Source organism: Microcaecilia unicolor, chromosome 1 (genome assembly GCF_901765095.1).
Source record: "Microcaecilia unicolor chromosome 1, aMicUni1.1, whole genome shotgun sequence".
In the NCBI taxonomy this organism is placed as follows: domain Eukaryota; kingdom Metazoa; phylum Chordata; class Amphibia; order Gymnophiona; family Siphonopidae; genus Microcaecilia; species Microcaecilia unicolor.
Genome location: NC_044031.1, coordinates 640,925,832 through 640,953,671, shown reverse-complemented (window position 1 = coordinate 640,953,671; position 27,840 = coordinate 640,925,832). Strand labels below are relative to the sequence as shown.

General features: G+C 46.1%; 1 protein-coding gene across 4 annotated transcripts in view; it reads left to right on the top strand.

The window, feature by feature from the left end:
• The window catches only part of LOC115482225 (glycine N-phenylacetyltransferase-like), a 159,521-nt gene extending 138,909 nt beyond the window's left edge, over positions 1-20,612 (top strand). For all 4 annotated transcript variants that reach the window (XM_030221888.1, XM_030221870.1, XM_030221878.1 and 1 more), the window contains 2 exons: positions 9,634-9,817; positions 19,616-20,612. In XM_030221888.1, coding sequence (XP_030077748.1) covers positions 9,634-9,817; positions 19,616-20,039 — 608 coding nt within the window. In that variant the 3' untranslated portion in view covers positions 20,040-20,612. The remainder of the gene's footprint in view (positions 1-9,633; positions 9,818-19,615) is intronic.
• The last annotated feature ends 7,228 nt before the right edge of the window (positions 20,613-27,840 follow it).

Below are 27,840 nucleotides of genomic sequence, written 5' to 3'. Positions count from 1 at the left end.
TAGCTTATTTAAACAATTTCTTCAGTATACTTGAAATTCAGGGCTGTGCCAATACAGTAAGCGGGATAAGCACCGCAGGGGGGCGCTGACCTCTGGAGGGACAAGGATGGACATGGATGGACATGGATGGGAGGGCAGGACCCAGGGAGAGAGGAGAAATTGCTGGAAATGGATATAGAGCAAGAAATGAAGAAGAAAGGAGGAAAGTAAAGAAATAAATGGAAAGGAAGCCCTGGGAACGGAGTTAAGAGGACAGATAGCAGCAGAATCAGATACTGGGCCAGCATGATCGGAAAAAGAAAGTCACCAGACAACAAAGGTAGAAAAAATATTTTTATTTTCATTTTAGCATTTGGAATATGTCCACTTTGAGAATTTACATCTGCTATCTTATTTTGCAATGTATAGCAATTTGTTTCTAAGAATATTGCTGATAATTCCTGTCAGTGTGGCAAGTGGTGAGCAATCATTTTCACAGTTAAAAATCATAAAAAATTACTTGTGATCTATTTGTTGAGCAATCCCACAAAGATGCACTCCATCTTTCAGCTCCTATTTCCTTTGCATCTTGTGCCACACCGGGGGGGGGGCACCAACTGATAGTCTGCAGGGGGGCGCCAGAGACCCTAGGCACGGCCCTGTTGAAATTTCTCAGAAACTTTAGGAGTACACACAGATTAGTGCACAGTTCACTCACTCTGGCACACATCAAACAGTAACCCCCAGCTGTGCTATGGCTTATCAAATAAGGTTCATATCTCAGTTCCAACAGTTCAATTTGCAGTTCAACAATCCAGCAATAGTTAATTGTTTTCCATACTGCTTTGCTGACATCTCCTCCCATGGGGACTGTGTGGAAAAAAAAACCACACTACTACTACTACTACTTAACATTTCTGCGCTGTACAATTGCAAAGCTTGCCCAGCCACTGAAACTCCCTGCATCTGGTTTCCTTCACTCCTCTGGGTCTGGTGCTACCTCCATCTGCTCCTCCTGTTCCGGGTTTATGATCTCTGGACTAGCTGGAGAGAGTCCCTGCTTAGTCCACTCCATGTCTCTGCCTATACTTTCTGTTTCCTTGACCCCCCTCCCCCTCCCAGCAGCCACCTGTATCTAAATTATATTGTTTAGTCAGACAGGGGGCCTGGGCTAAGTCGGGATCCTGGTCTGACCTTAAGAATTCTCCCAGATAGTGCATGAGATTTGTTTGTCTGGGAACTCTCTCCTTTTTCTGGGCAGGAAGGGTTTTCCTTCTCACTTGAAAACTTATGCTGAGGCTAGGAGGGGGGAAACTCTCTTTACCTTGCCTGCCAGCTTTAGGTATAGCCCTCCAGTCATTACACACACATTAACTCCACTAGAGTTGCCGGAGAGAAAGCACTGGAGATAGAACCAGATGCCAAAACAACAAAAGCAGTAGGCTTTTGTGAGGTTGTGAATGTTGAGGGGGAGCAAGTGTAAACATTTGTCCCTGAGCACCTCACTGTTTGTTTCCTTCATACTTTCTTTGTGTTCTATAGGGACAACTTACACAATAATCTCAGGCTAAGATGATATTACTACTACTACTATTTAGCATTTCTATAGCGCTACAAGGCATACGCAGCGCTGCACAAACATAAATATTGTACAGCCCTCTGCCACACTGCACATTTAGGTAGTTTTTCTTTGAAAATTCACTACAAGACACTCAGGTTATAACATATGTACATGTTTTCCCTCCCCCAACCTCATCAAGCCTCCTGAAAAGCCCATTTTTTGTAGGTCTAAATATATCTTCTAAGAAAAATCTATTGCCCATGATGAGCCAGAGACCATTTTTAAAACTTTTGATTTATATGGTTAATTGCTTTTATTATATTTTTATGAATCATTCATGAACATCACAGCAGCTTACAAAAGCAACAATGGAACATTTTACATTTGAGATATACTAGAAAACCCGTATACAAAACTAAATGTGAAGTCCTTTATATCTTTCTATAATTTTTATATTCTATTATCTTCTCCCTCCTCTTTTATGTGCAGCCATGTTCTGCTACAGTATAATGGAAATAGCTGTTGTACTGTAGGACTAAAGAAGCAATGTTGATCTTAAGTAGAATGACATTATGTAGTGGCGAGTTCAGTCCAGCAATGTACATCTTATGAACTACATGTTACAATAGTGATGTCTTCTAATTGGTGAGATGACTCCTAGTGGTATTTCTTCTATAAATCTCAATATTTATGTATGTATTTATTTAGTTAAATAAATTACTAGAGCATCCTTAGGGCACAGAAACCAGCAGGATGAATTATGAAAAAAAGGGAAAAAAGAAAGGTGCAATTTCAGAGGACTTGAGGGGGGTCATGTGATGGCTGAGACCTGAGCGGACGTCTGCTGGCTGCTCTCCTCGCCCTTGCTATGAAAACTGCGTATTATATCTGCATCCCCCCCTGACTGGGACCCATTTATTTGTTCCTGACTGGATCCAGCATAGGAGGAACCGCTATTGGAGTCACGGCGCTGTAACAAGGCGGAGTTTGGGGCATGCCGGCCAAGACTCTGCAGGCATCTCGAAAGCACGGAGGGTGCCACGCGGCCAAAATGGTGACGGTCCAGGATAAATCAGAGGCATCTCACTCGCAAGCGACACCAGTGATTGCGCTGCAAGAGGCAGTGATTAAGGAAATAATGCAGCACATGGCCGATATACTTGATGACAATTTGTCGACATTGCATGCCTTTATGGATGAGCTGAAGGAAAGCCTAGCAACGCAGGGTGCACGCATTCAACAAGCAGAGGACAGACTGTCACGCCAAGAGGATCTCACTAATGATATGACCTCCCAGCTGGCGGTACTGGAGAAGCGATGTAAGTTTCTGGAGGACAGAGTGGATGATCAAAAAAATAGGAGCCGTCGCAATAACATAACATTGGTGGGCCTACCTGAAAGCGTGAAAGATAAGGAGCTATGGGAGTTGGTGGAGACATGGCTTCCGCGTGAGCTTGTCCTAGATGTGGAAGGGCAGAGGATGCGGGTTGAGCGTGTGCACCGCGTGGGAGTGCTGCACGATCAGAACACCAGACTATGCCTAGTGGTTGCCCGCGTTCTTAATTACGCTGAGGAAGCTCAACTTCTGATCAAGTTCTGACAATGCAGGGAACTGGTTTACCAGGGATCCAAGGTGTTGATGTTCCAAGATTTTTCGCCAAGAGTTTCTGAGCTGCGCAGATGTCTATTGCCATATTGCTCCCAGCTTTTCTCCAAAGGGATCAAATTCTCTCTGCAATACCCGGCACGAGTACGGGTAATCCACAATGGCAGTACCCTTTTTATGGAAAAGCCGGAGGAAATCCAGTCTTTTATGGAGCGGCTGCCTCAAGGGAACTAGAAAGCTGGGATGCGCGTATGCAGACTGTCTACTTGGGGCCTGGTCATAGCAGCGTGTGTTTCTACAGTTGATGGAAAGGAATTGTGGGGAGTTATTTTATAGTTGTTGTTCTCTTTTTTATTTTTATCTCCTAAAAGTATTGCTTTGCATTATTCAACATGAGAGTGTGCATTCATTAAAGATGAGCACATAGTGGGGGAGGCGCAACTGCAGGACTTTATTTGAACAATAGCCCTTCTGTGGTTTATGGGAGTGCTCCCTAGGGAGCCCTCATGACTGTCGCCCTAGAGGAAGAAGTGTCAGCAAGTGGTGGAGAGTGGAGAAGCAATGCGGTTACAGAGGATTTGAGGAGGGGTGGCCGCTCTCTCTGTTGGCATGCTTGCATACAATCTTTATATTGTAGCTGAGTGTTGAAGCAGAATGACTCTTAAATGCTTTTTGATGGTTTCTGACGGGGAGGAGGGGTGGGGCGGGGGAGAGCGGTGTGTATTAAGGGGGGATTGTAACACTCTGTGTTCTGGGGGGGTGGCTGTTGGGTTTACTACTACTACTACTTAACATTTCTAGAGCGCTACTAGGGTTACGCAGCGCTGTACAGTTTAACAAAAAGGACAGTCCCTGCTCAAAAGAGCTTACAATCTAATGGGCGAAATGTCAAGTGTCAAGTTGGGGCAGTCTAGATTTCCTGAATAGAGGTATGGTGGTTAGGTGCCGAAGGCGACATTGAAGAGGTGGGCTTTGAGCAAGGCTTTGAAGATGGGCAGGGAGGGGGGCCTGGCGTATGGGCTCAGGGAGTTTATTCCAGGCATGGGGTGAGGCGAGGGTTTGTGGGGAGTTATTTTATGGGAAGGGCTTGGAGAGAGTGCTAGAGGAGGGAGGGGGGCGGGAAGCCTGAATGGAGTGCATGGATGGCATTTTCCATGTGCGCATGTGAGTTCGGGAGTGACAGAGGTAGGGGGTTGGGAGGGGGTTCAAGATGGGGTTAGGGGAGGGGTGGGTTTCCTGGAGACCTGGGGATAACTTTGGGATGTATACAACAATGTTGGTGTACTTGGAAGTTTGTGTGGTAGGAGGCGGTGGCGCTGGGACGCCACCCTCGGGGTTACTTCTCTGTCTGATAGTCTGGAATGCATGACGGTTTGGCTGTGAGCTATGAGTAAGCTGCGAGTAGGCTCACTGAATGTGGATGGCATCCACTCTCCTATTAAATGTACAAAGATCTTGTCATATTGTTCTAAAATGAAGATGGATATAGTGCTCCTGCAGGAGACACACATCACAGGTGGAGCATTTAAAGCTGAAACATACTTGGATGGGGGAGCTAGTTTTTTCCTCCTTCAATTGCAGACATCGAGGAGTGGCAATATTATTTCATAAAAAGCATCATGTCACTATGCATAAATTGGTTCAGGACCCGGAGGGTCGTTATGTATTGCAGATGGGAGAGGTAGCGGGCAAAAATGTAGCTCTGTGCTCAGCAGGGGTGTAGCCAGACAACAGATTTTGGGTGGGCCTAGGCAAGAAATGGGTGGGCACCAAGTGTTCTTCCCAACCCCCACCAGAAAAATATCTGAGCTGGTGGGAAAATGCTTCTTTCCACCTTGGCAGTCTGCAGTAGGCATGCACTGAAAACTGAGCATGCACAGGTGCCAGTATCGTGGAGAGCAGGGTTTTAATTACTATCAGGCCACCCAAGCCCACCTGTGGCTACGCCACTGGTGCTCAGTATATGCTCCAAATCAGTGGCGTAGCCAAGGGTGGGCTTGGGTGTCCCCAGGCCCACCCACTTTGAGCTCAGACCCACCAGTAGCAGCACACCTATGATGTGGCCGTCAGAGATTCCCAAGCTGAAAACTCCCAACAACTGTCCATCCTGCATACCTTATAAATAGCAGATCTTCGCCTGCAGGAAGCAGCGACTGATACATACTGCTAAATCGGCCCCACAGCCTTCCCTCTGATGTATTCCCGCCTATGCGGAAACAGGAAGCTGCATCAGTGAGAAGGATGTGGGGCCTACATGAGTAGTGTGTATTAGTTGCTCCTCACTGTCGGTGAAAATCTGAAATTTAAAAGGTGTGCAGGAGAGGAGGGATATTTGAGAGACCATATGGCATGCAGGCGAGAGGAGAGACCAAATCACCTATGGGATGGAGTGGGGTTCTTCTGCCCACCCATCTTGGGCCCAGGCCCACCCAAAATTGGGTGTCTAGCTACGCCCCTGCTCCAAATGTTTACTCCCATTCTTTTTTCTCTCGCTTACTTGCGCAGCTGGTGTCGGTCACTGGATACCAGCTGATAGTGGGAGGGAACTTCAATATAACAGTGGACCCCCTTATAGACTGCCCACCAGGGTGACCCAGACCCTCTGCTTGGAAGGCTAAAGTGGTGAACTTTCTCTTGCACAAATTAGGGCTTTTAGATATTTGGAGTTTGTTACACCCAGAAGCTCATGATTATACTTTTTTCTCACAGGTGCACGGAGTGCACGCCCGACTTGATTATTTGCTTTTAGACCCTTTCTCTCTCAGACAACAGCTGCTGACATTGTGTTTGGGGCAGTTTCGTACCATTGTCTGGTCTGGGTAGATATTCAATGGCACTGGGGAGAGGGGTCAAGGCTCTGGCGCATGAACCCTACTTTATATTTAGATATGCATTTTCGTACCTTTGTGCTTCAGGCATGGGATAATTATCTTATGGAAAATGATCCCGGATCAGTTGACCCCATTAAATACTGGGAGGCGGGGAAGGCAGTGTTAAGGGGACATATCTTGGCTTATACTGCAAAAACACGCAAAGACTGGGAAAGTCGTTTGATGGCCTTATCCGGTCAATTGCAGCAGTCGAGGGGTACAAACATCATTGCAAGAAGTGAGGTAGCGAGGTGGGAATACTATGCTGTGCGCAGACAAATCAATGACATTTTGACCGCCAGGATGTCTCAGGATATTCATATGTATAAATACAATCTTTTCAGATGGGGGAATAAGGCAGGGAAGTTGTTGGCTACATTGGTTAGACATAGGGGGGCAAAAAGGACTATAGTCAAAGTACAATCGCAGGAGGGTAGAGTGGTAACAGCAGCAGAGGATGTTCAGAATGCTTTTGTGAAATTTTATAAGGCACTCTACGATAAAGGGGAGACTGATCGGGAGCAGAGGGAGTTGTTCTTTAAGGATCTTAATGTGCCCCAGAGGGACGTTTTGAATGCTCCCATAACGGGGTTGGAGATAGGGCAGGCTATCTGGCGTCTAAAACTGGCGAAAGCGCCTGGGCCTGATGGATTAGGCCCTGAATTTTACAAAATTTTGGGTGGGAAGATTGCCCTGCCTTCCAAGAATTATGTCATCATTTATGTACTACTGGGGAAGGGGGAGGAAGACTGACTCACGCTCATATTGTGGTGATTCCTAAACCGGGGAGAGACGCAGAACTGCTTGGTTCATATCGCCCGATATCGCTCCTCAATCAAGATATAAAACTTTTTGTGAATATCCTAGCTCACAGATTGGGGAAGTTTTTACATAACTGATCCATACAGATCAAGCGGGCTTTATGCCAGGCAGATATGCATCATCAAATGTTCTGCGAGCGCTGACAGTTTTGCAGAAGCTAGGAGGTATCCCAGGAGACGCCATCATTACAAGCTCAGATGCAGAGAAGGCCTTTGCCAAAATTTGTGGGATTATTTATTTTGGGTGCTTCCCCAGTTTGGGATCATGGGTGAATTCTTGGTTGGAGTTCGGTCTCTATATAGCAATCCCATTGCTCGGATCTTGATTAATGGAGCTTTGACCCCGGCATTCACATTAGAATGAGGTACGAGACAAGGTTGCCCGTTATCGCCTATGCTTTTTGTGCTATCGCTTGAATCCTTTGCTATTAAAATTAGACAAACTGATGAAGTTAGAGGTCTTAAGGTTGGCTCTCAGGAATATAGAATCAATCTGTTTGCTGATGATATGCTCATTTATCTCGATCGGGCTTCAGAATATGTCCCTAAATTGGTAGCATTGCTTTTGCAATTTGGGTCTTTTTCGGGGTTAAAAATTAATTTCGAGAAGTCTGAGGCTCTGCCGGTCTCCTCCCCGTGCAGATGTCAGCAGTTGTCTGGATGTCCTTTAGATTGTAAGCTCCTTGAGCAGGGACCGTCCTTCTATGTTAAACTGTACAGTGCTGCGTAACCCTAGTAGCGCTTTAGAAATGTTAAGTAGTAGTAGTAGTATTCCCTCTTGCATGGTCTAAGGGCACTTTAAAATACTTGGGTGTGTATCTGCATAGGGATTTAGCAGTGGTGTTTCGTAGAAACATTCAGGACAAACTGGACACCATCAAATCTTTATGCCACCGATAGCGTGACCTGCCTCTCTCTTTGCTAGGCAGAGTAGCGTTAGTTAAAATGGTTATGCTACCTAAACTCCTGTACCCGTTGCAGATACTGCCTCTCTGGGTCACGAAACGAGACAAAGATTTTTATAAAGGGTTTATCGGAACTTTCTTGTGAGCCGGACGTAGGGCACGATTAGGGTATGCCAAACTGATTCAGTCTCGGGCTAGAGGGGTTCTTAATCTACCGGACCTCCGCATGCATAATGTGGCAGCATTGCTTCGTTGGGCTCACGAGTTGCACACGGGTGCTTCTAAGTTTGCGCCGGGCTCTGTCTGGGAGGATAATTCCTGCTTGTATTCGGCTTTTAACCTTATACAACTGCCAGCCGGGAAGGGGAGGAGGAGGTTGCAACCTCCGTTTCGCCCGCTGAGGCGTGCTTGGGTGTGGTGGCATGGTGGTCTAGGGGGGAGCCTCGGGACCTTCCCCTTTCTTAGCGGCGATCATTAACCCTCATTTTCCTGCTGGACAGGGAGTGACACGTTTTAAAGCCTGGGCTCAAGGAGGTTGTCGGTACGTGGGGCATTTCACAACTCCGGGGGGGGGGGGGGGGCATGTTTCCTTCCTTCGAACAAGCGCAGGAGCAGTGGCGATTGACTTGCGCAGATTTTTTGCATTTCTTGCAATGGAGACATTATTGTGCATCGTTGATACTCTCGGGCAATCAAGGCCCTGTTTTTACACTTTTGGATAAACTTTTTTTGCCTACTTCCTGCGCAGGCAAATAAATTGGCAGCTTGGTATGCCATAGGTAGGGAATACCGGTCGCCACCTTCTTTTGCCTGCCTCGCTAAGTGGTGGGGGAATCAGCTGGGGGAGGACATCACGGTAGAGGTGCTGTCCACATATTTTGTCTGGGCCTTTAAAATTACTTACAGGAAATGCAATTCAAGCTGCTGCACGGAGTGTATATAACTAGAGTTAGGGGGAAACAAATGGGTGTTTGGCATGATGATAAGTGTGTACGATGTAAGTGTGTGACAGATACTTTAGTCCATCATTTTCTGGAGTGCATGAAGTTGCGTGAATTCTGGTCTGGAGTGTTGGGTGTTTTGGAGCATGTATTGGATGTTTCTGTTGAGTGGTCCTATCGTGTGCTACTTATGGAAGATGAGTCCTACCTAAGCAACCAGGGGCTATCTTCCTCCCAGAGCCGTTTTGTGTGTGTAGCATTAATGCTGGCTAGGAAGTCTATGTTAGCGACTTGGATGGCGGAGTGCCTGCCGGCCTTGCAACAATGGACTATAAAAATGCTCCAAACGGCATGCTGGGAGAGGGAGCGGCTTAAGTCTTCCTGTAGCAAGCTCGGCCAAGCATATAGATCTCTTTGACAGCTTTATGAAGTGTTATCCTCGGGTCCTTAGGTTTTCCAGGAATAGGAGGGAGGGAGGATGGAAGGAGGGTTGCTGTGGGGTAGGGGGGAGGGTTTTGGGGTAACTAAAAATGGGCAGGACGATTTGTACTGTGGTGATAATGGCAGGATTGCATGCTGTGCTTATTTTGTAGAGATGAAAGACTTCATGTAGTTATATTATGTATTTTTGTTCTGTTTTTTGGGGGGATGCTTATTTCCCTCTTTTGTATGTTGGTGTCCTGAACTTCAATAAAGATATTAAAAAAAAAAACATTTTTCAGAGGACTTCATGAACTTGGGAGCAGAGGCTTCTTAGTGAAGCTACTGAGGTATGGCATTCCATTGAAAGAGACCAAAATAGGGGAAGATGAGTACCTGGAAAGAACGGAGACTTTGTAGAAATCACTGTCTTAACTGCGAAGTCTGGGATGCCTGATAACCCTCTTTTCTCACTAGATATGTCTTGATTATCTCTTGTTTATAATTCAGTATTTGCTGTGTCTTTCTAGGATTCCAATCAAGTGTGGACAAAGTGCTAAAGGAGATCTCTGCATGCAAGATGGTAAAGATAAATACAGCTAAGAACATTCTGCTTCTCAGAGAACAGACCGTAAACCCATTAGAAACAACTAAAGAACATACTGCTCCTGAGACCAAGGAAGAAATAACAACCACCCCTCATATACGTGCCAAGTATGTGATTTTAACATTGGTAGTACTACTTTGTATTAGGCAAATCCTGAAGATCTGAGACCATACCTGCAATAACTATGTTACATAAATATAGGGAGCCTTTGCTGGATGTATAGGCTACCCAAAGTTGAGTGTGCAATTTTGGGCCGTGCATAAACGAGTTCGCTAAATAGGTGGTAATGATCAACTTTTGACATTAACAAATCAGAAGTCAGTAGTAGTTACGTGCAGATCTGTCTTATGCCCCTATTCATTAACCTATGCACCTAACTTAAGGGTCATGGCCATAGGAGAAGCATGGATGGGTCAAGTGCTGAGGTGGTCTTGCAGCCCATCTGCATATGCCTCCCAGCATTCTCTGGGGTGACTCCCAGGTTCATCCCAATCCAATCAGGGCCTCCGCTCCTGCTGCACAGCACTCCTACCAGTCGCCTACCAAGTGCTGAGGAGGTCTTGCAACCCATCTGCATATTCCTTTTAGCATTCTCTGGGATGAACCCCAGGCCCACCCTGATCTACTCAGGGCCACCGACTCTGTTGCTCAGTGTGCCTATCGGTCACCTACTTGGTGGCGTGTGACTGACAGAGCACAAAACGTCCTATGACCTGCAGGTTTTTATTTTCCTTTCTCCTCTTTCCAATGGCTCCAATTCAATTTATCCTCTTGATACTGACTTTTCCTAAGCTCTTTCCCCATCTCAAATCACTGCATACCTCAAGACCATATTGCCCATGTCACAAAACACCTAGCCACTCAACTGGGTTTAACCCACGGGCAATTGGAGGGTCTGTCCCCCAGCACAGCTCAGGTCTGCCTGCACAGCTGCTTGTGCTCTACACTAGCTCCCTACTCTGTCAGAACTTAAACAGTGAAACAGAAAAAGTGCAATCAGCAAAACATTAACAGGTAAATGAAATATGGATCAATTATAACACTAACTAAACATTTGTATACTAACTAAGTAGCACCTGGGAAAATCTGGACATATAACTGTTCACTGAGCCTCAGCAAAGAGATCCTACTCTCTTTTCTTCCTGGCTAAGACTGAAGACAAAACCTTTAACTTCTGGGTAACTTCAAACTCCAGGACAATCAGAGCCTAGAACAACAAGTTTAAAAAAAAAAGCTGGCCACATCACTGAAGGTCTTTTCTATGTAACGGTTTTAAGCATAAACATGCACCACCTGCTGGCCAAACTGGAGAAATAGACGTCAAGAATTAATTAAGGCAGTTTTGTGGGCTTAAAAAACCCACTGTTCTGTCACACCTCCTTCCTTAAGAGAGAGACCCCAGACTGCAGCCTCTACAGACCGCTGATTGGGTCTTGATAGTCCATTGCCAGGGTGGTTCTGGCTCTTCCTTTCTGAAGAGGTCATCAGTGTTACCATGTTCACTGCCCTTCTGGTGCTTATAACAGAAGCTTTTACCACACTCAGACCGCTGATTGGGTCTTGATAATCCAGTGTCAGGGTGGTTCTGGCTCTTCCTTTCTGGAGAGGTCATCAGTGTTACCATGTTCACTGCCCTTCTGGTGCTTATAACAGAAGCTTTTACCACACTCAGTACGTACTAACAGTTTTAATCCTTTATGCTTCATTTTATGAATAGTGAGGAGTATCTTCTGACAGAAGCTTTTACCACACTTAGCATATGTAAATGGTTTTAGTCTTGTGTGGATTCTCTGGTGTTTTGTTAGCTGTGATTTATGAATAAAGCTTTTACGACATTCAGGGCAAGTAAACAGTTTCATTCCTGAATGGTTTCTATGCTGCTTAGACAATAATTTCCGGCAACTGAAACTTTTCTTACTGTCACGGTAGCAGGGTCTAAGCAAACTAGCACGGACTCAGGAACAATGTGAGCTCTTGGGCTGGTGTCGACGAAGCGGCAGCAGCAGGCAAAACCTCCCCAACCAGGTCTGAACTAAACAAGCAGGACTGGGGCAGACTAGAAGTGCAATAACCACTGTGATAAACACAGTGTCTGCCCTTACTTGAGGAGGCAGCCAGAGAGCGCTCTCCCACTGAAAACCGGGAAAATGCCCATTCTGGTCACTAGAGGGAGCTCCAGGGATCTAGCTGAGTGTTGACTTGCATGGGCCAGTAGAGGGAGCTCTGGGGAGATAGCTGGGGGAGTGAGAAGAGACTTCTAGACCCAGATCCTTCTGGAACCAGAGGGGCGAGGTCTCAAGAGGTGGGGAGGTTTATTGGACACCTTATAAATAGCTTCCTCTCAGTAAAGGAGGGAGTTTTGCCCGAAGGAGAAGAGATGGGAACCTGGAGACCTGAAACCTGGACTGTGTGTCCCAAGTACTGAGGAGGGTGGATTGTGTGTCCCAAGTACTGAGAAGCAGGCTGAAAATCCTGGGGTAAGAAGTCCCCAAAGTACTGAGGTTGGAACTGTGTGTGTGAGAAGCTGAGGCAGGCTGGAAGTCCTAGGGTAAGGGAAGACCCCAAAGTATTGAGGTTGGAACTGTGAATTGTTTAAAATGAACAAACAGCCGTGGGGTGGAGGATAGGACCGTAAAGTTAATGAGAGTAAAGAAGGTCCTATCCAGGGGGGGTGGCTGTTATACCCTGAGACCCAGGTGTCCCACAGTAAATGGGCTCAGGGAGTGAATTTGTAGTAAACGAATAATAATTGGAAAGAAAGGTTCCCACAAGACTGAAGCATAGCTCTAATAAATGGAATTTGCATCTACTCAGCTAATTTGCATATTTCTGAAACCGGAGGAATCCTGGCTATATTCCAGAGAAGGGTGACCAGGGGGCCCCACCAGAAGCACTGGTAAGGGGGTCGGTTACCAGGAGATACAGCGGGGAGGCAGGTCCAGGACCGGATGTTAATGAAGAGGTCACCCTGAGGGAGAGAGGATCCCCAAACATAGAGGCCAGAGTCACCGGTGTTATAGCAGAGTCTTGTTTTAAGGTTGTTCTCTGAAGCAAAGGGCTGGTGAGGCCAGGCAGGAGCCACTAGAGGGCCACTGCACACCTGAGAGCACCCTGGCGGGCTTATAGCACACAGGCAGAAATGGACCAGAAGGGCACAGAGCACACAGGCTGTATGAAGACACAAACCAGGACTGGACTGAACTAGTAGTACTGGAGCAAACTATTAGCTCTTTCTTCATACTGAAATTTTTCTCATACTTAGAGCATGTAACATGTGTCTCTTCTATACATGTTCCCTGTTCTTCTAGTTCTTTCTTTTGACTCAAGGTTTTTTCATAGTCTGTACATTTAAATACTCTCTCATTGGTGTCAGATCCCTCTGGTAACGTTTCTGCTAGGTGGTCTAGTATGGGTTCACTATCCTGACACTCTTCTAGTGGACCAAACACAGCTAGTATCATGGCTGTGCGACTTACATAGGCTTTTAACTTGTTTACATGAAAGGTATGCTGCTTTCTGTCTTGACAGTCCATAGATAAGTACATAAGTAATGCCACACTGGGAAAAGACCAAGGGTCCATCGAGCCCAGCATCCTATCCATGACAGCAGCCAATCCAGGCCAAGGGCACCTGGCAAGCTTCCCAAACGTACAAACATTCTATACATGTTATTCCTGGAATTGTGGATTTTTCCCAAGTCCATTTAGTAGCGGTTTATGGACTTGTCCTTTAGGAAACCGTCTAACCCCTTTTTAAACTCTGCCAAGCTAACCGCCTATTTGTTTATTTGTTACATTTATATCCCACATCATCCCAAACAAGTTTGAGTTCAATGTGGCTTACAATAAACAGTATAGGATACATAACAAAGAATAATGCATAAGAAAGTAATATGTTGTAAGAATCCAATTTTGCAATACAATATCATAAACATACTGGATAGCTATGGATGTTTAACATTTAGAAAATCTATTATGAAAGAGAACTTGTACATGAAACAAAGAGACAGTTAATGGTAAATAGAGTAATAACCAATTCAGGTAATAATTAATTGTTTGAGATATGGTTGTTTTTTGTGAGGGTTTGTTTGAATAGGAATGATTTGAGGATTTTGCAGATTCTAGTATATCCCTGTATATTTCTTATTTTGGGTGATAAGGAGTTCCACCATTTGGTTCCTAGGTAAGTGAAGTCTGCAGAGTGGACATTTTTGTATATCACTTTTTTTGCAATTTGGGAGCTGAAGTCTGAGATAGTTTCTTGCCTCATATTTAGTATTTCTTTGAGGTAAGTTTATTAATGGTACCATATAGTCTGAAGCTGTACCATTTAAAGGGGCATAATCGAACGGGGCGCCCAAGTTTTCCTGAGGACGTCCTCGCAGGACGTCCCGGCAAAGGGGCAGGTAAACCCGTATTATCGAAACAAGATGGGCGTCCATCTTTCATTTCGATAATACGGTCAGGGATGCCCAAATCTCAACATTTAGGTCGACCTTAGAGATGGTCGTCCCCAGTTTTCGGCGGTAATGGAAACCGAGGATGCCCATCTCAGAAACGACCAAATCCAAGCCATTTGGTCATGGGAGGAGCCAGCATTCATAGTGCACTGGTCCCCCTGACATGCCAGGACACCAACCAGGCATGCTAGGGGGCACTGCAGTGGACTTCAGAAATTGCTTCCAGGTGCATATCTCCCTTACCTTGGGTGCTGAGCCCCCCAACAGGGCCTGTCTTAGGGTGAGGCGACCGCATAGGGCCTTGTGCTCAAGGGGGCCCGTACGGCGCGCCTGAACTCCGCCCCAACCGCCCGAGTTCCAGTCCCCCTCCCTCTGAATTTTAAAAGTCATCTAAGTTACCTCGTCGAGGTTACGGCAGCAGGTGGCAGCATTGCAAAGTGTGCGAGCTGCTCGGTGCTTCAGGAGCCTTCCCTTCCCTCTCTCAGCTCTGGTCCCGCCCTCCTGCCCTTGCGGAAACAGGAAATGAGGGCGGGAGTCGGGACCAGAGCTGATAGAGAGAAAGGAAGGCTCCTGAAGCGCCGAGCTCGCACGCTTTTCACTGTTGCTGCCTGCCGCTGTAACCCGACGAGGTAAGATGATTTTTAAAATTCGGAGGGAGGTGAGAGACCCCTGGAGCCCGGAAGGAGGCCTCAGAGGGAGGGGAGCCTTGGAACTGGGAGGGAGGGAGGGGCCCTTGGAGCTCAGAGGGAGGGAAGGAGGGCCCTGGAGCTCAGAGGGAGGTAGGGGGATGGTCCTAGACCTCGGAGGGAGCTCAGAGGGAGGTAGGGGGGATGGTCCTGGAGCTCAGAGGGAGGGGACCCTGGAGCTTGGAGGGGTGGAGCTAGGGTGGGGCGAGGCTAGGATGAGGCCCCATCAAATTGGTCTGTACAGGGCCCCACACTTGCTAAGACCGGCCCTGCCCCCCAAAACCCACTCCCCACAACTGTACAACACTACCATAGCCCTAAGGGGTGAAGGGAGCACCTAGATGTGGGTACAGTGGGTTTCTGGTGGGTTTTGAAGGGCTCACATTTATCACCACAAGTGTCACATTTACCACCACACGTGTAACAGGTAGGGGGGGGATGGGCCTGGTCCGCCTGCCTGAAGTGCACTGCACCCACTAAAACTGCTTCAGGGACCTGCATACTGCTGTCAGGGAGCTGGGTATGACATTTGAGGCTGGCATAGAGGCTGAAAAAAAATATTTAAAAGTTTTTTTTTAGGGTGAGAGGGGGTTAGTGACCACTGGGGGAGTAAAGGGAGGTCATCCCCGATTCCCTCCGGTGGTCATCTGGTCAGTTCGGGCACATTTTTGAGGCTTGGTCGTAATAAAAAATGGACCAAGTTAAGTCGCACAAGTGCTCGTCAGGGACGCCCTTCTTTTTTCTATTATCGGCCGAGGACACCCATGTGTTAAGCACTCCCCAGTCCCGCCTTCGCTATGCTTCTGACACGCCCCGTGAACTTTGGTCGTCCCCGCGATGGAAAGCAGTTGAAGACGCCCAAAATTGGCTTTTGATTATGCCGATTTGGGCGACCCTGGGAGAAGGACGCCCATCTCCCGATTTGTGTCGAAAGATGGGCGTCCTTTTGTTTCGAAAATAAGCCTGTTAGTATTTGAAAGATAAAGGTACATAATTTGAAGGTAATTCTCGCTTTGATGGGAAGCCAGTGTAATTTGACTAATAAAGGGGAGGCACTTTCAAAACGAGAGATTTTATATATGAACCTAGCTGCAGTGTTTTGAGCTGTTTGGAGTTTTTTCAATAGGTACTCCTTCCAGCCAGCATATATTGCATTACAATAATTGAATTGGGATAATGTTAATGATTGTACCAATAGTTCCTTTTCCTTATATCATATTTTGTTAATTTTATCATACACCACTGACTTGTTTGCCAGCTTGGGTGGTATATCAAATACCGTAAGTGTGGAGCTGATACAATTACCTCACCTCAGGTAAAGGGTAGGCAATGATTAATATACATATACACAGGTAACAAATTATAAAAGGTAGCATTTTGGAATGTAATTAGTTGTAATTAGATGTCCCTCCAACAGCAAAATCCAAGCTCACAGCCCAAAATAATCACTGAGAAGAACAGGACACAAGGCTCAGGTATTATAAAGATATAAAAGCTAATGCATTATATTGGCAGCAAGGAAAATAATGTAAATTAGAGATAATGAACTTATACTAAATTATCTAATATGATGGTGAACAATGAGTGTTTATGTACCTGTCAAAACAAGGTAAAGATAACACACCCTGTATACCATATGTGGACTTTGGTCCTGGGGAACTGAGGAATTGAGTTCAATTCCCACTTCAGGCACAGGCAGCTCCTTGTGACTCTGGGCAAGTCACTTAACCCTCCATTGCCCCATGTAAGCCGCATTGAGCCTGCCATGAGTGGGAAAGCGCGGGGTACAAATGTAACAAAAAAATAAAAAATATGTCCTGAACTGATTAAGACTCCTAATCCCTGGCACTAGGAAAAGGTAGCTACAACCTTGAAGTGTGACTCCTTCATTCTCACAGAGGCAGAGTCGATCAGGGAGCTGTGCTGTCTTGGAATGATCACAGGAGCTGCAGCAGGAGCAGGAGGCAAGGCCGGAGGCAGGAATAGGAAGGCAGAGCTGTCAGACACTCTCTTTCTCTGCGGATGGTGATGCAGGCTGGAGCAGAATTCAGTAGACAGGCAAACAGCAGGTCTCAGTAGACAGGAGCAGGCCCCAGTAGATTGGCAAACAGCAGGCCACCTTTAACGAGCTGAAGATCTAATATAATAATTTGCTCCTGCAACGTTCCAATGAGGCTACCTGCGTTCGTAGCCATTGCCTGACGTCACTCTCCCGCAGTAGAAGCCTGCTTGCCTGGCATCAGGAGATGGTTACTGCAATGAGAGACATTGGAACGATGCAGGAGCAGCTTCAGTTCTTCCTCCACACGCACCAACATCTCCACCCAGGGCTGCCGAGAGACTGGGCCGGGCCCAGGCCGCCCCCGGGGCCCCGCCCCTGCTGACCTCACCACCAGGCCTCCCCCCGAGGTCACCACCGCTGCTCTCCCCTCCACCCCACCGAGGTCGCCACTGCTCTCCCCTCCACCCCCACTGAGGTCACCACCGCTCCCCCTCCACCCCCCAGGTCACCACAGTCAGTGCTCCCCCCCTCCACCCCCCCGAGGTGGCCGCCCAGGCCCAGCCACTTTCCCTCTAGGCCCGCCCACCCAACATAGACCTGCAAAGTCTTCCGCGAAACACGTGGCGCCAGCTCCCATTTCTGGCCACTGCTGCTTCTCCTGTTGAGCAGCAGCGACCGCTACAAAAACAAAAGGAAATAATTAAAGCACCAAAAATGTTTTAAAAAAGCAAGCGCGGCACCGCAGGCAGCCATCAGGCATTGGCTGTCGGCTCTGCAGCCGCTCCTCTCGCCTCTCACGTCACTGCCCCTGGAGCAGACCCCGGAGCAGCACAGCGACGTGAGAGGCGAGAGGAGCGGCTGCAGAGCCGACAGCCAATGCCTGATGGCTGCCTGCGGTGCCGCACTTGCTTTTTAAAAACATTTTTGGTGCTTTAAATAGCTCTTTTTGATTTTTACCGGCCGCTGCTTCTCAACAGGAGAAGCAGCAGTGACCGGACATGGGAGCTGGCGCCGCGTGTTTCATGGGAGACTTGGCAGGTCTGTGTTGGGTGGATGGGCCTGGATGGAAAGAAGGGGATAGAGAGAGAGACACAGGATGGAAGACTCGGGAGAGGGGGGTAGACGGATGGAAGGATTGGGAGAGAAAGAGGGAAAACAGATGGAAGGATGGGGAGAGAAAGGGGGAGATGGATGAATGGATGCAGAGAGAAAGGGGATAGACTGGAAGGATGTGGAGAGAGAAGGGACACTGGACAGCAAAGGGTAGAGAGATAGAGAGACATTGGATAGAAGGAGGGGGGAGAGACATTAGATGGAAGGATCAGGAGAGAGGGTAGATGGGTGGAAGGATGGGGAGAGAAAGAGGGAAGACATTGGATGGAAGGGTACGGAAAAAAAGGGAGATACTGGATGGAAGGATGCAGAAAGAAAGAGGGGAGACATTGGGAGGGGGTCCTGAGACCAGAGAGGGGGAGGGGGTCCTGAGGGGGGGTGGAGGGGGTCCTGAGACCAGAGGGGGGATGGAGGGGGTCCTCAGACAAGGGAGGGGGTCCTGAGACCAGAGGGGAGGGGGGTCCTGAGACCAGAGTGGAGGGGAGGACGGGGAGAGGGAGGGGATCCTGAGACCAGAGAGGGAGGGGGGAGGTATCTCAGTCACACACACACTCTCTCTCACACACACACTCTCTCTCTCTCTCACAGTCAGTGTCTTTCTCTCACTCTCACACACTGTCTCTCACTGTATCACATTCACTATGTGTCACACAGTCACTCTCAAACACTCTCTCGATCTCATACAGTCTCTCAGTCTCACAGAGAGTCTGTGTATCGCACACATACTCTCACACTCTGTCTCACACTCTCACACACACACTCTCTCTCACAGATATACTCACACCCACACTCACTCTCTGTCACACACACACACTTGCACATTCACTCTCTCACACACTCTCTCAAACATACACACTCCAAGGAAAACCTTGCTAGCGCCCGTTTCATTTGTGTCAGAAACGGGCCTTTTTTACTAGTGTCTTCATAGCGTGGTGGGCTTGGATCAGACCACGTTTCTGACAATTTTTCTGATAGCTGCCAGATAACAACCGGATAAAATCATGATTTCGTGGAGGCTTCTTATACCCTTTTTTCTAGGTATTATGGTCCTCCCAGTCTGGAACAGTAAGTTGTTGACTTTATATGTTTTGATTTGGAAAAGCCAAACAAAATGCCACGTGAAAGATATGGCAGGGTCACTGTGATCACAGTGTGCTACTTTCAGTAAACAATGCACAGTTATTACACTGTCAGCCATTGTGTTGCTACAATTACCAAAGGGGAATTTTGCAGTCCTTGGTGGAATGGTAGTCCTTGGAACTGTTTTTAGAATGTTTGCTGACTGCAAGCAAATCTGGGCCTAATGAGCTCCAGGCCCCAGCACTAAAAGATGGAATTAGCCAGAGTATGTATTTCACAAGGTCAGGTTAGCTGAATAATGCCAGGCACCATATATCTATACAGCTTTACTATATAATGGCATGCAGCACTCCATAGTGCATTCTGTAGGACCCCTTTGCTTCCGCAATAAACATAAACATGACTGCAGTCAGAATAAATGTCACATATTTGTCCATAGCACTTTCTACAATAAATTTGTCCTCTAACTTATCAGTAATAAATCTCTTCTGTAATATTCCTCTTTTCTGTCTTTTCTTGTTCAGCACTGGGAAGAGTCTGACTTGTTGTTTTATTTGTTTTGCAGAGATGGTCAGATCTTTCGAATTGCTCCCTTGAAGGAGTGCCATGCAGATCAAGTGAACCAAGGCTGGGGATTTGGAGGGAATGAGCGCAGTCTGCGTTATATCCAGCGCTGCATCCGCCATTTCCCTAGTTTTAGTGCTGTGGATTCAAATGGGAACCCTGTCTGTTGGGGCGTCACAGAACAGTCTACAGAGTACAGGATGGCATATACCCTACCTGAGTTTCGCAATATTGGGCTTTTCACCCGCTTGCTTTCGGTGATCACCAAGCCTCCTTTCCGTATCCTTCCGGATGCACCAGTCATTTCTCATGTGGCAGAGGGCAATGAGGCATCAAAACGTGCTTCGATTGTGGGAGGTTATCATATTGCTCCCTGCAACTGGTGGAATCAGTGGACATGCCATCCAATCAGAAGTCCACTCTAATCTTGTATTGTCATCTCATGTCTTCAATGCTCTCATATTTCTCCTTTCATTCATTGTTTCTGCTAGCATGGTCTCCTTTTTCAGTCTCAAGTTTAGCTCCTATGATGCCAAAATCCTTAGGATATTACTATCTGCAATCTCAGCACAAAAATCTGTGTCTCTTCCATCCAACCTCCTACAACAATCAAGTTCCCTAACTTTCTATTTTTGTTATGCATCTGTTAAAAGGGTGCAATATGATCACCTACCACTGTATGACTGATAAATTTCTTTACTTTGATTGTGATATATAGAAGACAGTTTTCAAACTGTTTGAATTAATGCCAAGTCAGTGTTACCCTTGGCTCTGCACCAGTTTTCAAAGTCAAGGTTTGTATTCATTTCACAATGTGGGAAATGTCATCAAAATAATAATAATTCAGGATTTTTCCTGTTATTCTATACACTATTACTCGATAGCACTCACTATCACTGAATAGCATACACTATTGATCAGGAGCCTGAACTGTTTATCAAGTGTGCACTATTAATGAAATCACCTCAGAAACAAACATTAAATAAGCGAGAAGAGCATGGCTTGTGTAATCCTTTCCAACCAAATTGTATATGTGTGTGTGTCTGCATGCATATCAATCTGTGTTTGTAACTGCATTGCCTAAATGTGCCTATGTCTTAAGAATGTGTGTGTATTGTGTGCCTGTTTTGTTTTTTAGTATATGTTTATGTGCATTCATGTTTGGAGGAGAAGCCTAGTGGTTAGTGCAGTGGACTTTGATCCTGGGGAACTGAGTTCAATTCCCACTGCAGCTCCTTGTGACTCTGGGTAAGTCACTTAACCCTCCATTACTCCTGGTACAAAATAAGTACCTGAATATATGTAAACCACTTTGAATGTAGTTGCATAAACCTCAGAAAGGCAGTATATCAAGTCCCATTTGTCTGTGCATGTTTGCCTATGTGTGTGTGTGTTTGTGTCTTCTCTGTGTATTTGTAATCAAGAAAGGAGATGAAGGAAAGGGCAGTTTGAAAGGTGCCATTCCTTAATCACTAAGGGGTCAATGCTGAATGGCTTGCAGTGCACCCTCAAATGAATAGCTGAACATGCGGCTTCTACTGTGAGCTGAAAAAATACCATGCAGAAATCTAATGACATCCAAATGTTATGTGCGCAGACCTTGAGCAGTAATCAGGGGATGCCTGCCAGTCACATGTACACAAAGGTTCATTGATAAAAGTGCAGCTTCTTGTGTGCATGTCTGAAGAAAATAAAATTTGCCAGCACATGTGTGGCTGTTTTGCACATCAGTATTAACCTGGCAAAAATTTCTTGCACGTAATATTTTTGCTTGGCTGATATGTATGTGCAGAACAAAAGATGTGTGCTGGTACTTCCATTTTTGTTTGGACAAATGAACATTATTGCTGTTACCTCTCATGTGTTTTTAAGCTTTTACATTTGCAGCTGCTACTCTGGCTGGAAAAAAAGAAAAAGCAAGGCATTTATATTGCAAAAAATGGCATGAAATCTTGAGCAACTGTTCTACACTGCTCTGAATTTGTCAAAACTTTTCTCGCATTATGAATGTGGCAGAAACCACCATTTCTTTCTGTGCACTGCTATGAAATACTTAATGGCCTCATTGCCATACATTTTAATGCAATAGGCAACCATGTCTCAACCCGTCTCCCGAATCATTTTGAAAAAAGTTGGTGTTAATATTGATCAACTTCCAGTCCTATGTTACCAGAACCTATTAAAATGATGTTACAAATTGCTACTAATAATTTTAGAAGCCTAGAGCTTATATTGTCCGGTCTAGGTGATTTGCTACTCTTTAGCTGACAGTTTGCTCAAATTACATCTTCCAGCTTTACCATCATTTGTTTCACCTCCTTCTAATCACCAGCATTAAAGACTGTTTCTGGAATGGGCATCTTCCCAACATCCTTGTCAGTAAAGACCAAAGCAAATAATTTATTTATGCATTCAGATTTATTTCAGTTTGATTATACATCTCAATAAATCACCCAAGACATGGTTCAATAAAACCTTGAAAATGTAGTTAATACAATTTGATAGAAATTACAGTCCTCTCCCACATCCTCATATTATTTTGTAATAATATGAAAAATAAAATGATCTGATTCACAAGAGTAATAAAAGTTTACAGATTATAACTAAGATGCCTGAAGTCAGAAATGTTTCAAGTAATTAACAACCAAATTACATAATATAATAAAAACACCAGCTACAGATTTTCAAAGCAATTTATTTGGGCAGGAGAGGCTCTGGGCCAGAGTTGCCAGATGTTGAAATAAATTTCAGCTTGAGTCAAAGCCCCAAAAGTAGCCCAAAAACAGTCCAATACTAAAAATAACTATTTGGTGGGAGGGCCTCCCTTTCCCCCACCCACCGCTCCTCCCCCTGCCACTCCTCACATTGCTATATTTTGGGCATGACTTGGGCTGTAGCTGCTTCCTCATCTATGTGCTGCTCAGTTTGTTCTGCCTCCATCCAACTCCGCCTTGCTCCATCAGGTGCTGCTTACTCTCCTCAGACCTCAACGACATGCTGATATGCCTACCTTGTGTACTCCAGAGTCCAGCAGGATAAGTCATCAGCTGATGACTGCATCACCCACCTCACCTTCTTATTGGTCAAATTTTGTTATGATTGGGGTTAGAACCCCTCTCAAACTTACCTTTTTCCTGGTGGTCAGCTTAGCTGGCTTCTGTTTCTTTTGTTTGTCCTTTCTGAGCAGCTGGTTCTCTCTCTCTGTGCTGGCAGCTTCCAGCAGCATGACTCTAATTGTTTCACTTTACCACAGCTGTGTGGGTGGACTGAGTTAGCTCTACTTCTCTTTGGGTGTACTGGCTTCAAGTGCTTCACAGTTTTGCATTGGTGTGGGTTGGGCCTCTCTGGGTCAGTGTGCTGTTGCCTGAGGCTAGGGAGTGTGACATCATCAGGGAGGGCCTTGATAAGGAAGTGGTGTTGTTTCCTTCAGGGCCTTTGCAACGGTGGTGTTTGCTTTAGGTAGGGTGGTGTAGTGTGCATTTCTGACTTTGTGCCTAGTTTCCCTGCTTGCTTTTGCTAAGGGCCAGGTTAGTGTTAGTGCAGTGTGCACTGGTGACTATGTGTTTAGCTTTCCTGCTTTTCCCTTATGGTTCCCCTGCTTTTCCCTCTTGGTTTTGGAAGCATTGCTGTGTGTAGGGCTTTGGAAGCTCTGTTGCTGATAGAAGTACTTCAGGGTTTGGTGTTGTTAGGAACACTGCAGAGTTTGCTGTTAGAAGTACTTCAGGTGTTTGTGCTATTGGGAGCATTGCTGTCTTTGTTGTTGGTGTTTGGTGCTTTAGAAGCACTTTTGGCTTATGTGTTAGCGTTCCTGCTTTTTCCTTGTGCTCCCCTGTCTTCCCTTTAAATGCTAGGAGCTCTTCTGGTTGCTTGCCAGAGTAGTGCTTAGGAAGCTCCTTGTTAGTTTTGTGTTTAGCTTGTTAGTGTAGAGCTCTGCTTGTAGCTTGGTGCTTAGTAGCTAAGTAGTATCCAGTAAGTGCTGCCGGCTACTCGAACCCAGGAGCTCAACTCCTGGGGGGCTTAGTAGCTAAGCGCAGGTGAAGCTGTGCGGACCAGTCCAGTGTGTTCCGGTCCGGTGTGTGTTCCAGTCCGGGGATTGCAGTCCAGTGTTCCAGTCCTGTGTCCTCCAGTCCAGGGGATTCCAGTCCATGTGTTCTGGTTCGCTGGGCAGTACATGCACTCCCTGCCGGTGTGCTTGCCCAGTGTTGGTTGGTGGGTTTTGCCTGCTGCTGTCGCTCCTCGGCAGCAGCCCAAGGGCTCACGTTTGCTCCAGAGCACGGCCCCGCGGGCTCTGAACTTGAGAACCTGACAAATTTAGAGTCAGAATGAGGCTTGAAATGCACCAGGCCTCATTCCAGCTCTAAATTTAACCAATAGGGTGAGCACTACAGACAGAGCTGTAACCCACTGATGCAGCTCACGTGGACATCCAAAACCTGGTCAAAAAGTCGCAACTGCAACTGTGGAAAAGTGTCCACAGAAACTTTAAAAATGTGCCCATATCTGCAGGAAAGCCACATAGTCGGCAACCCTGCTCCAGCCCACTTTAATTGCGCCTTGCCACCCACAGCATAGCTAGTTCTGTGTTGATTTAAAATAAAAACAAAACAAACAAAAAAAAAGCTTTATTAACTAGTTTCCATAGTCTACAACCCTTTCTTTCCATAGTTTGAAACTAAAACTTTCTTCCAGAGGAAGTAACCTGTACCGGGGCAGAAGGGAGCTGCAGTGAACGAGCGAAGTTCGTGAAGTCGGAGCCCACAGGTGCACGCCGTGGCACCCCCCAGCGGCGTGCACCCGGGGCGGACTGCCCCCCCCCCTTAGTACACCACTGGGCAGTGGTACTGGCCTGAATTAGGTATTAATTAAGGTACTGTGAGGAAGGTAGAATAGCTGCAAAGGTTACTAGGGCAACCTGATTACTGTGATAACTTCAAAGAGAATGTTTGAAGCAGTTTCCTAAGAAGTTCTGAGAGAAGAGGACATTTCAATGGGTAAGTGAACATTATTTTGCTCTGTGCTTTGGTGATTTAAAGAGTAAGGATAAAAGAGGACTTCTACATTTGTTGATAAAAGTTTGAATTTAAAAAAGCAAACTTGAGTAACTAGTCTCTATGGTACAAACCCTTCTCCCCATAGTTTTAAACTTGAACTTTCTGCCACAGCCTACAGCATTAACAGATAGCCTCCAGAAGCCACAGCAGGGCCTAGCTGAGTCTAAATACAAATGCTAGAAGCCTTAAAAAACATAAGATGGGAGAGTTAGAGTATATAGCACTAAATGAAGAGGTAGATAGAATAAGCATCTTGGAGACCTGGTGGAAGGAGGGCAATCAATGGGACACTGTGTTATCAGGGTACAAATTATATGACAATGATAGAGTGGATCAAATTGGAGCATGAATTGCGCTATATGTTAAAGAAGAAATTGAATCAAACAAAATAAACATTCTACATGAAACCAGATAGCAGCGTGGAATCCTTATGGATAGAAATTCCATGTATTAAGGGAAGGAGTGTACTAGTAGATCTGTACTACCATCAGCCAGGCAGAACGAACAGAGAGATGAAAAAATGTATACAGAAATTAAAGAAAAGCTGGCAAATTGGGCAACAGTATAATGAATGATTTCAATTACCCTAGTATTGACTGGATAAATGTTATATCAAGCAGTGCTAAGGAGGTAACATTTCTAGATGTAATAAATGACTGCTCCTTGCAGCAACTAGCCCAAGAACTGACAACACCTTTAGTGTTCACTCCGGTGGATCCTCTTCTACTTCTATTCCCCTGCCTGTCGGCGTACCTCAGGGTTCTGTTCTTGGTCCCCTCCTCTTTTCTATCTACACTTCTTCCCTTGGTTCATTAATCTCATCCCATGGCTTTTTCTACCATTTCTATGCTGATGACTCCCAAATCTACCTATCTACCCCTGATATCTCACCTTGCATCCAAACCAAAGTATCAGTATGCTTGTCTGACATTGCTGTCTGGATGTCTCAACGCCACCTAAAATTAAACATGACCAAAACCGAGCTTCTCATTTTCCCCCCAAACCCACCTCCCCGCTCCCCTCGTTTTCTATTTCTGTTGATGGCTCTCTCATTCTCCCTGTCTCTTCTGCTCGTAACCTTGGGGTCATCTTTGACTCCTCTCTCTCCTTCTCTACTCATATCCAGCAGATTGCCAAGACCTGTCGTTTCTTTCTTTACAACATCCGTAAAATCCGCCCCTTTCTTTCTGAACACTCTACCAGAACCCTCATCCACACCCTTGTCACTTCTCGTTTAGACTACTGCAATCTGCTTCTTGCTGGCCTCCCACTTAGTCACCTCTCCCCTCTCCAGTCGGTTCAAAACTCTGCTGCCCGTCTCGTCTTCCGCCAGGGTCGCTTTACTCATACTACTCCTCTCCTCAAGTCGCTTCACTAGCTCCCTATCCGTTTTTGCATCCTGTTTAAACTTCTTCTACTAACCTATAAATGTATTCACTCTGCTGCTCCCCAGTATCTCTCCACACTCGTCCTTCCCTACTCCCCTTCCCATGCACTCCAATCCATGGATAAATCCTTCTTATCTGTTCCCCTCTCCACTACTGCCAACTCCAGACTTCACTCCTTCTGTCTCGCTGCACCCTACACCTGGAATAAACTTCCTGAGCCCCTACGTCTTGCCCCATCCTTGACCACCTTTAAATCTAGATTGAAAGCCCACCTCTTTAACATTGCTTTTGACTCATAACCACCTGTAACTTCTTACTTCTACCTACCCTCCTCTCCTCTTTCCTCTTCACATTAATTGATTTGTTTGCTTTATTTTTGTCTATTAGATTGTAAGCTCTTTGAGCAGGGACTGTCTTTCTTCTATGTTTGTGCAGCGCTGCGTATGCTTTATAGCACTATATAAGTGCTAAATAGTAGTAGTAGTAACTATTTTTGATCTAGTCCTTAGTGGAATGTGGGGCATAGTACAAGAGGTAATGGTGTTGGATCTGCTGTAAAACAGTGATCATAACATGATCAAATTTGAGTTGATATCTGGAGTGAAGTCACTAAGGAAATGTGCTTTAGAAGCATTTAATTTTCAAAAGGGGAACTACAATAAAATGAGGAAAATGGTTAAAAAGAAGGAGGAGTGGCCTAGTGGTTAGGGCGGTGGACTTTAGTCCTGGGGAACTGAGGAACTGAGTTCAATTCCCACTTCAGGCACAGGCAGCTCCTTGTGACTCTGGGCAAGTCACTTAACCCTCCATTGCCCCATGTAAGCCGCATTGAGCCTGCCATGAGTGGGAAAGCGCGGGGTATGAATGTAACAAACATAAATAAAATAAAAGGTTATGTAACCAGTTTATAAATATATTTTATTTTACCTGGCTATGGCTGAGGGATGTTTGGGGAGCTTTGTGAGAGCTCTGGGGGGTGGTCTCATGTTGGGGATGGACTCTTTGCGGGGGTTGTGCTCCCAATGCAGCCTGCAGTGTTCTGGGCTGCCCGATGGTGTTGGTGACCGGCTGGTGTCAGTGGGGAAGGTCCCAGATGTCTTTGGGCTTTGGGCAGTAAGCCCAATGTGGGTTTACCACTCGCTCTTCCGGGACTACCGCCAGCCCAATGCAGCTGCCAGCGGTAGTACCCCCCCCCCCCCCGAGCGTGCACCACTTCCAGGGAAAAAGAAAAACCCCAAAAATGAATTGCACAGTGATAACCTTGCTGTGCACTGCCTGGTTACAGCAGGGTTAGCATGGGAGCCCTTATCACCACCTCAGCAGGTGGTGGTAAGGGATCACCACCACATGGCCACATGGTAAAACTTATCTCACCGCTTGAGCATATTTTTTTTTTGGGGGGGGGGGGGTTTACTGGCTTCGGAAAAAACGGCCCTGGAGCTCGGGAAAAACGGCCCCCACCGCTAGTGCAGGGCCCTTTTCCTGTAGCTTGTTTAAGATATTTGGGTGTCTAAAAGAATGCAGATTTTTATATAATTTTGATCAGAGTATTGCTCTGATCTGAGTTATATAGTATAAATCCAAAATTGAAGGTTTTAAAGGTTATTTTTAATATAAAATAGGAAAACGGAATGTTATATAGGGTTTGTGTGCTTATAAGGAGTGCTCTGATTGGTTGCACTGCTCTAGAAAGGAACCTGACAAGAAACAGTTGGTGGGAGAGCAATGGAAGAATTTAAAGAAAGCAGAAGCTCTGCTGAAGCTGTCTTAATGTTTGTAGTGTGTGT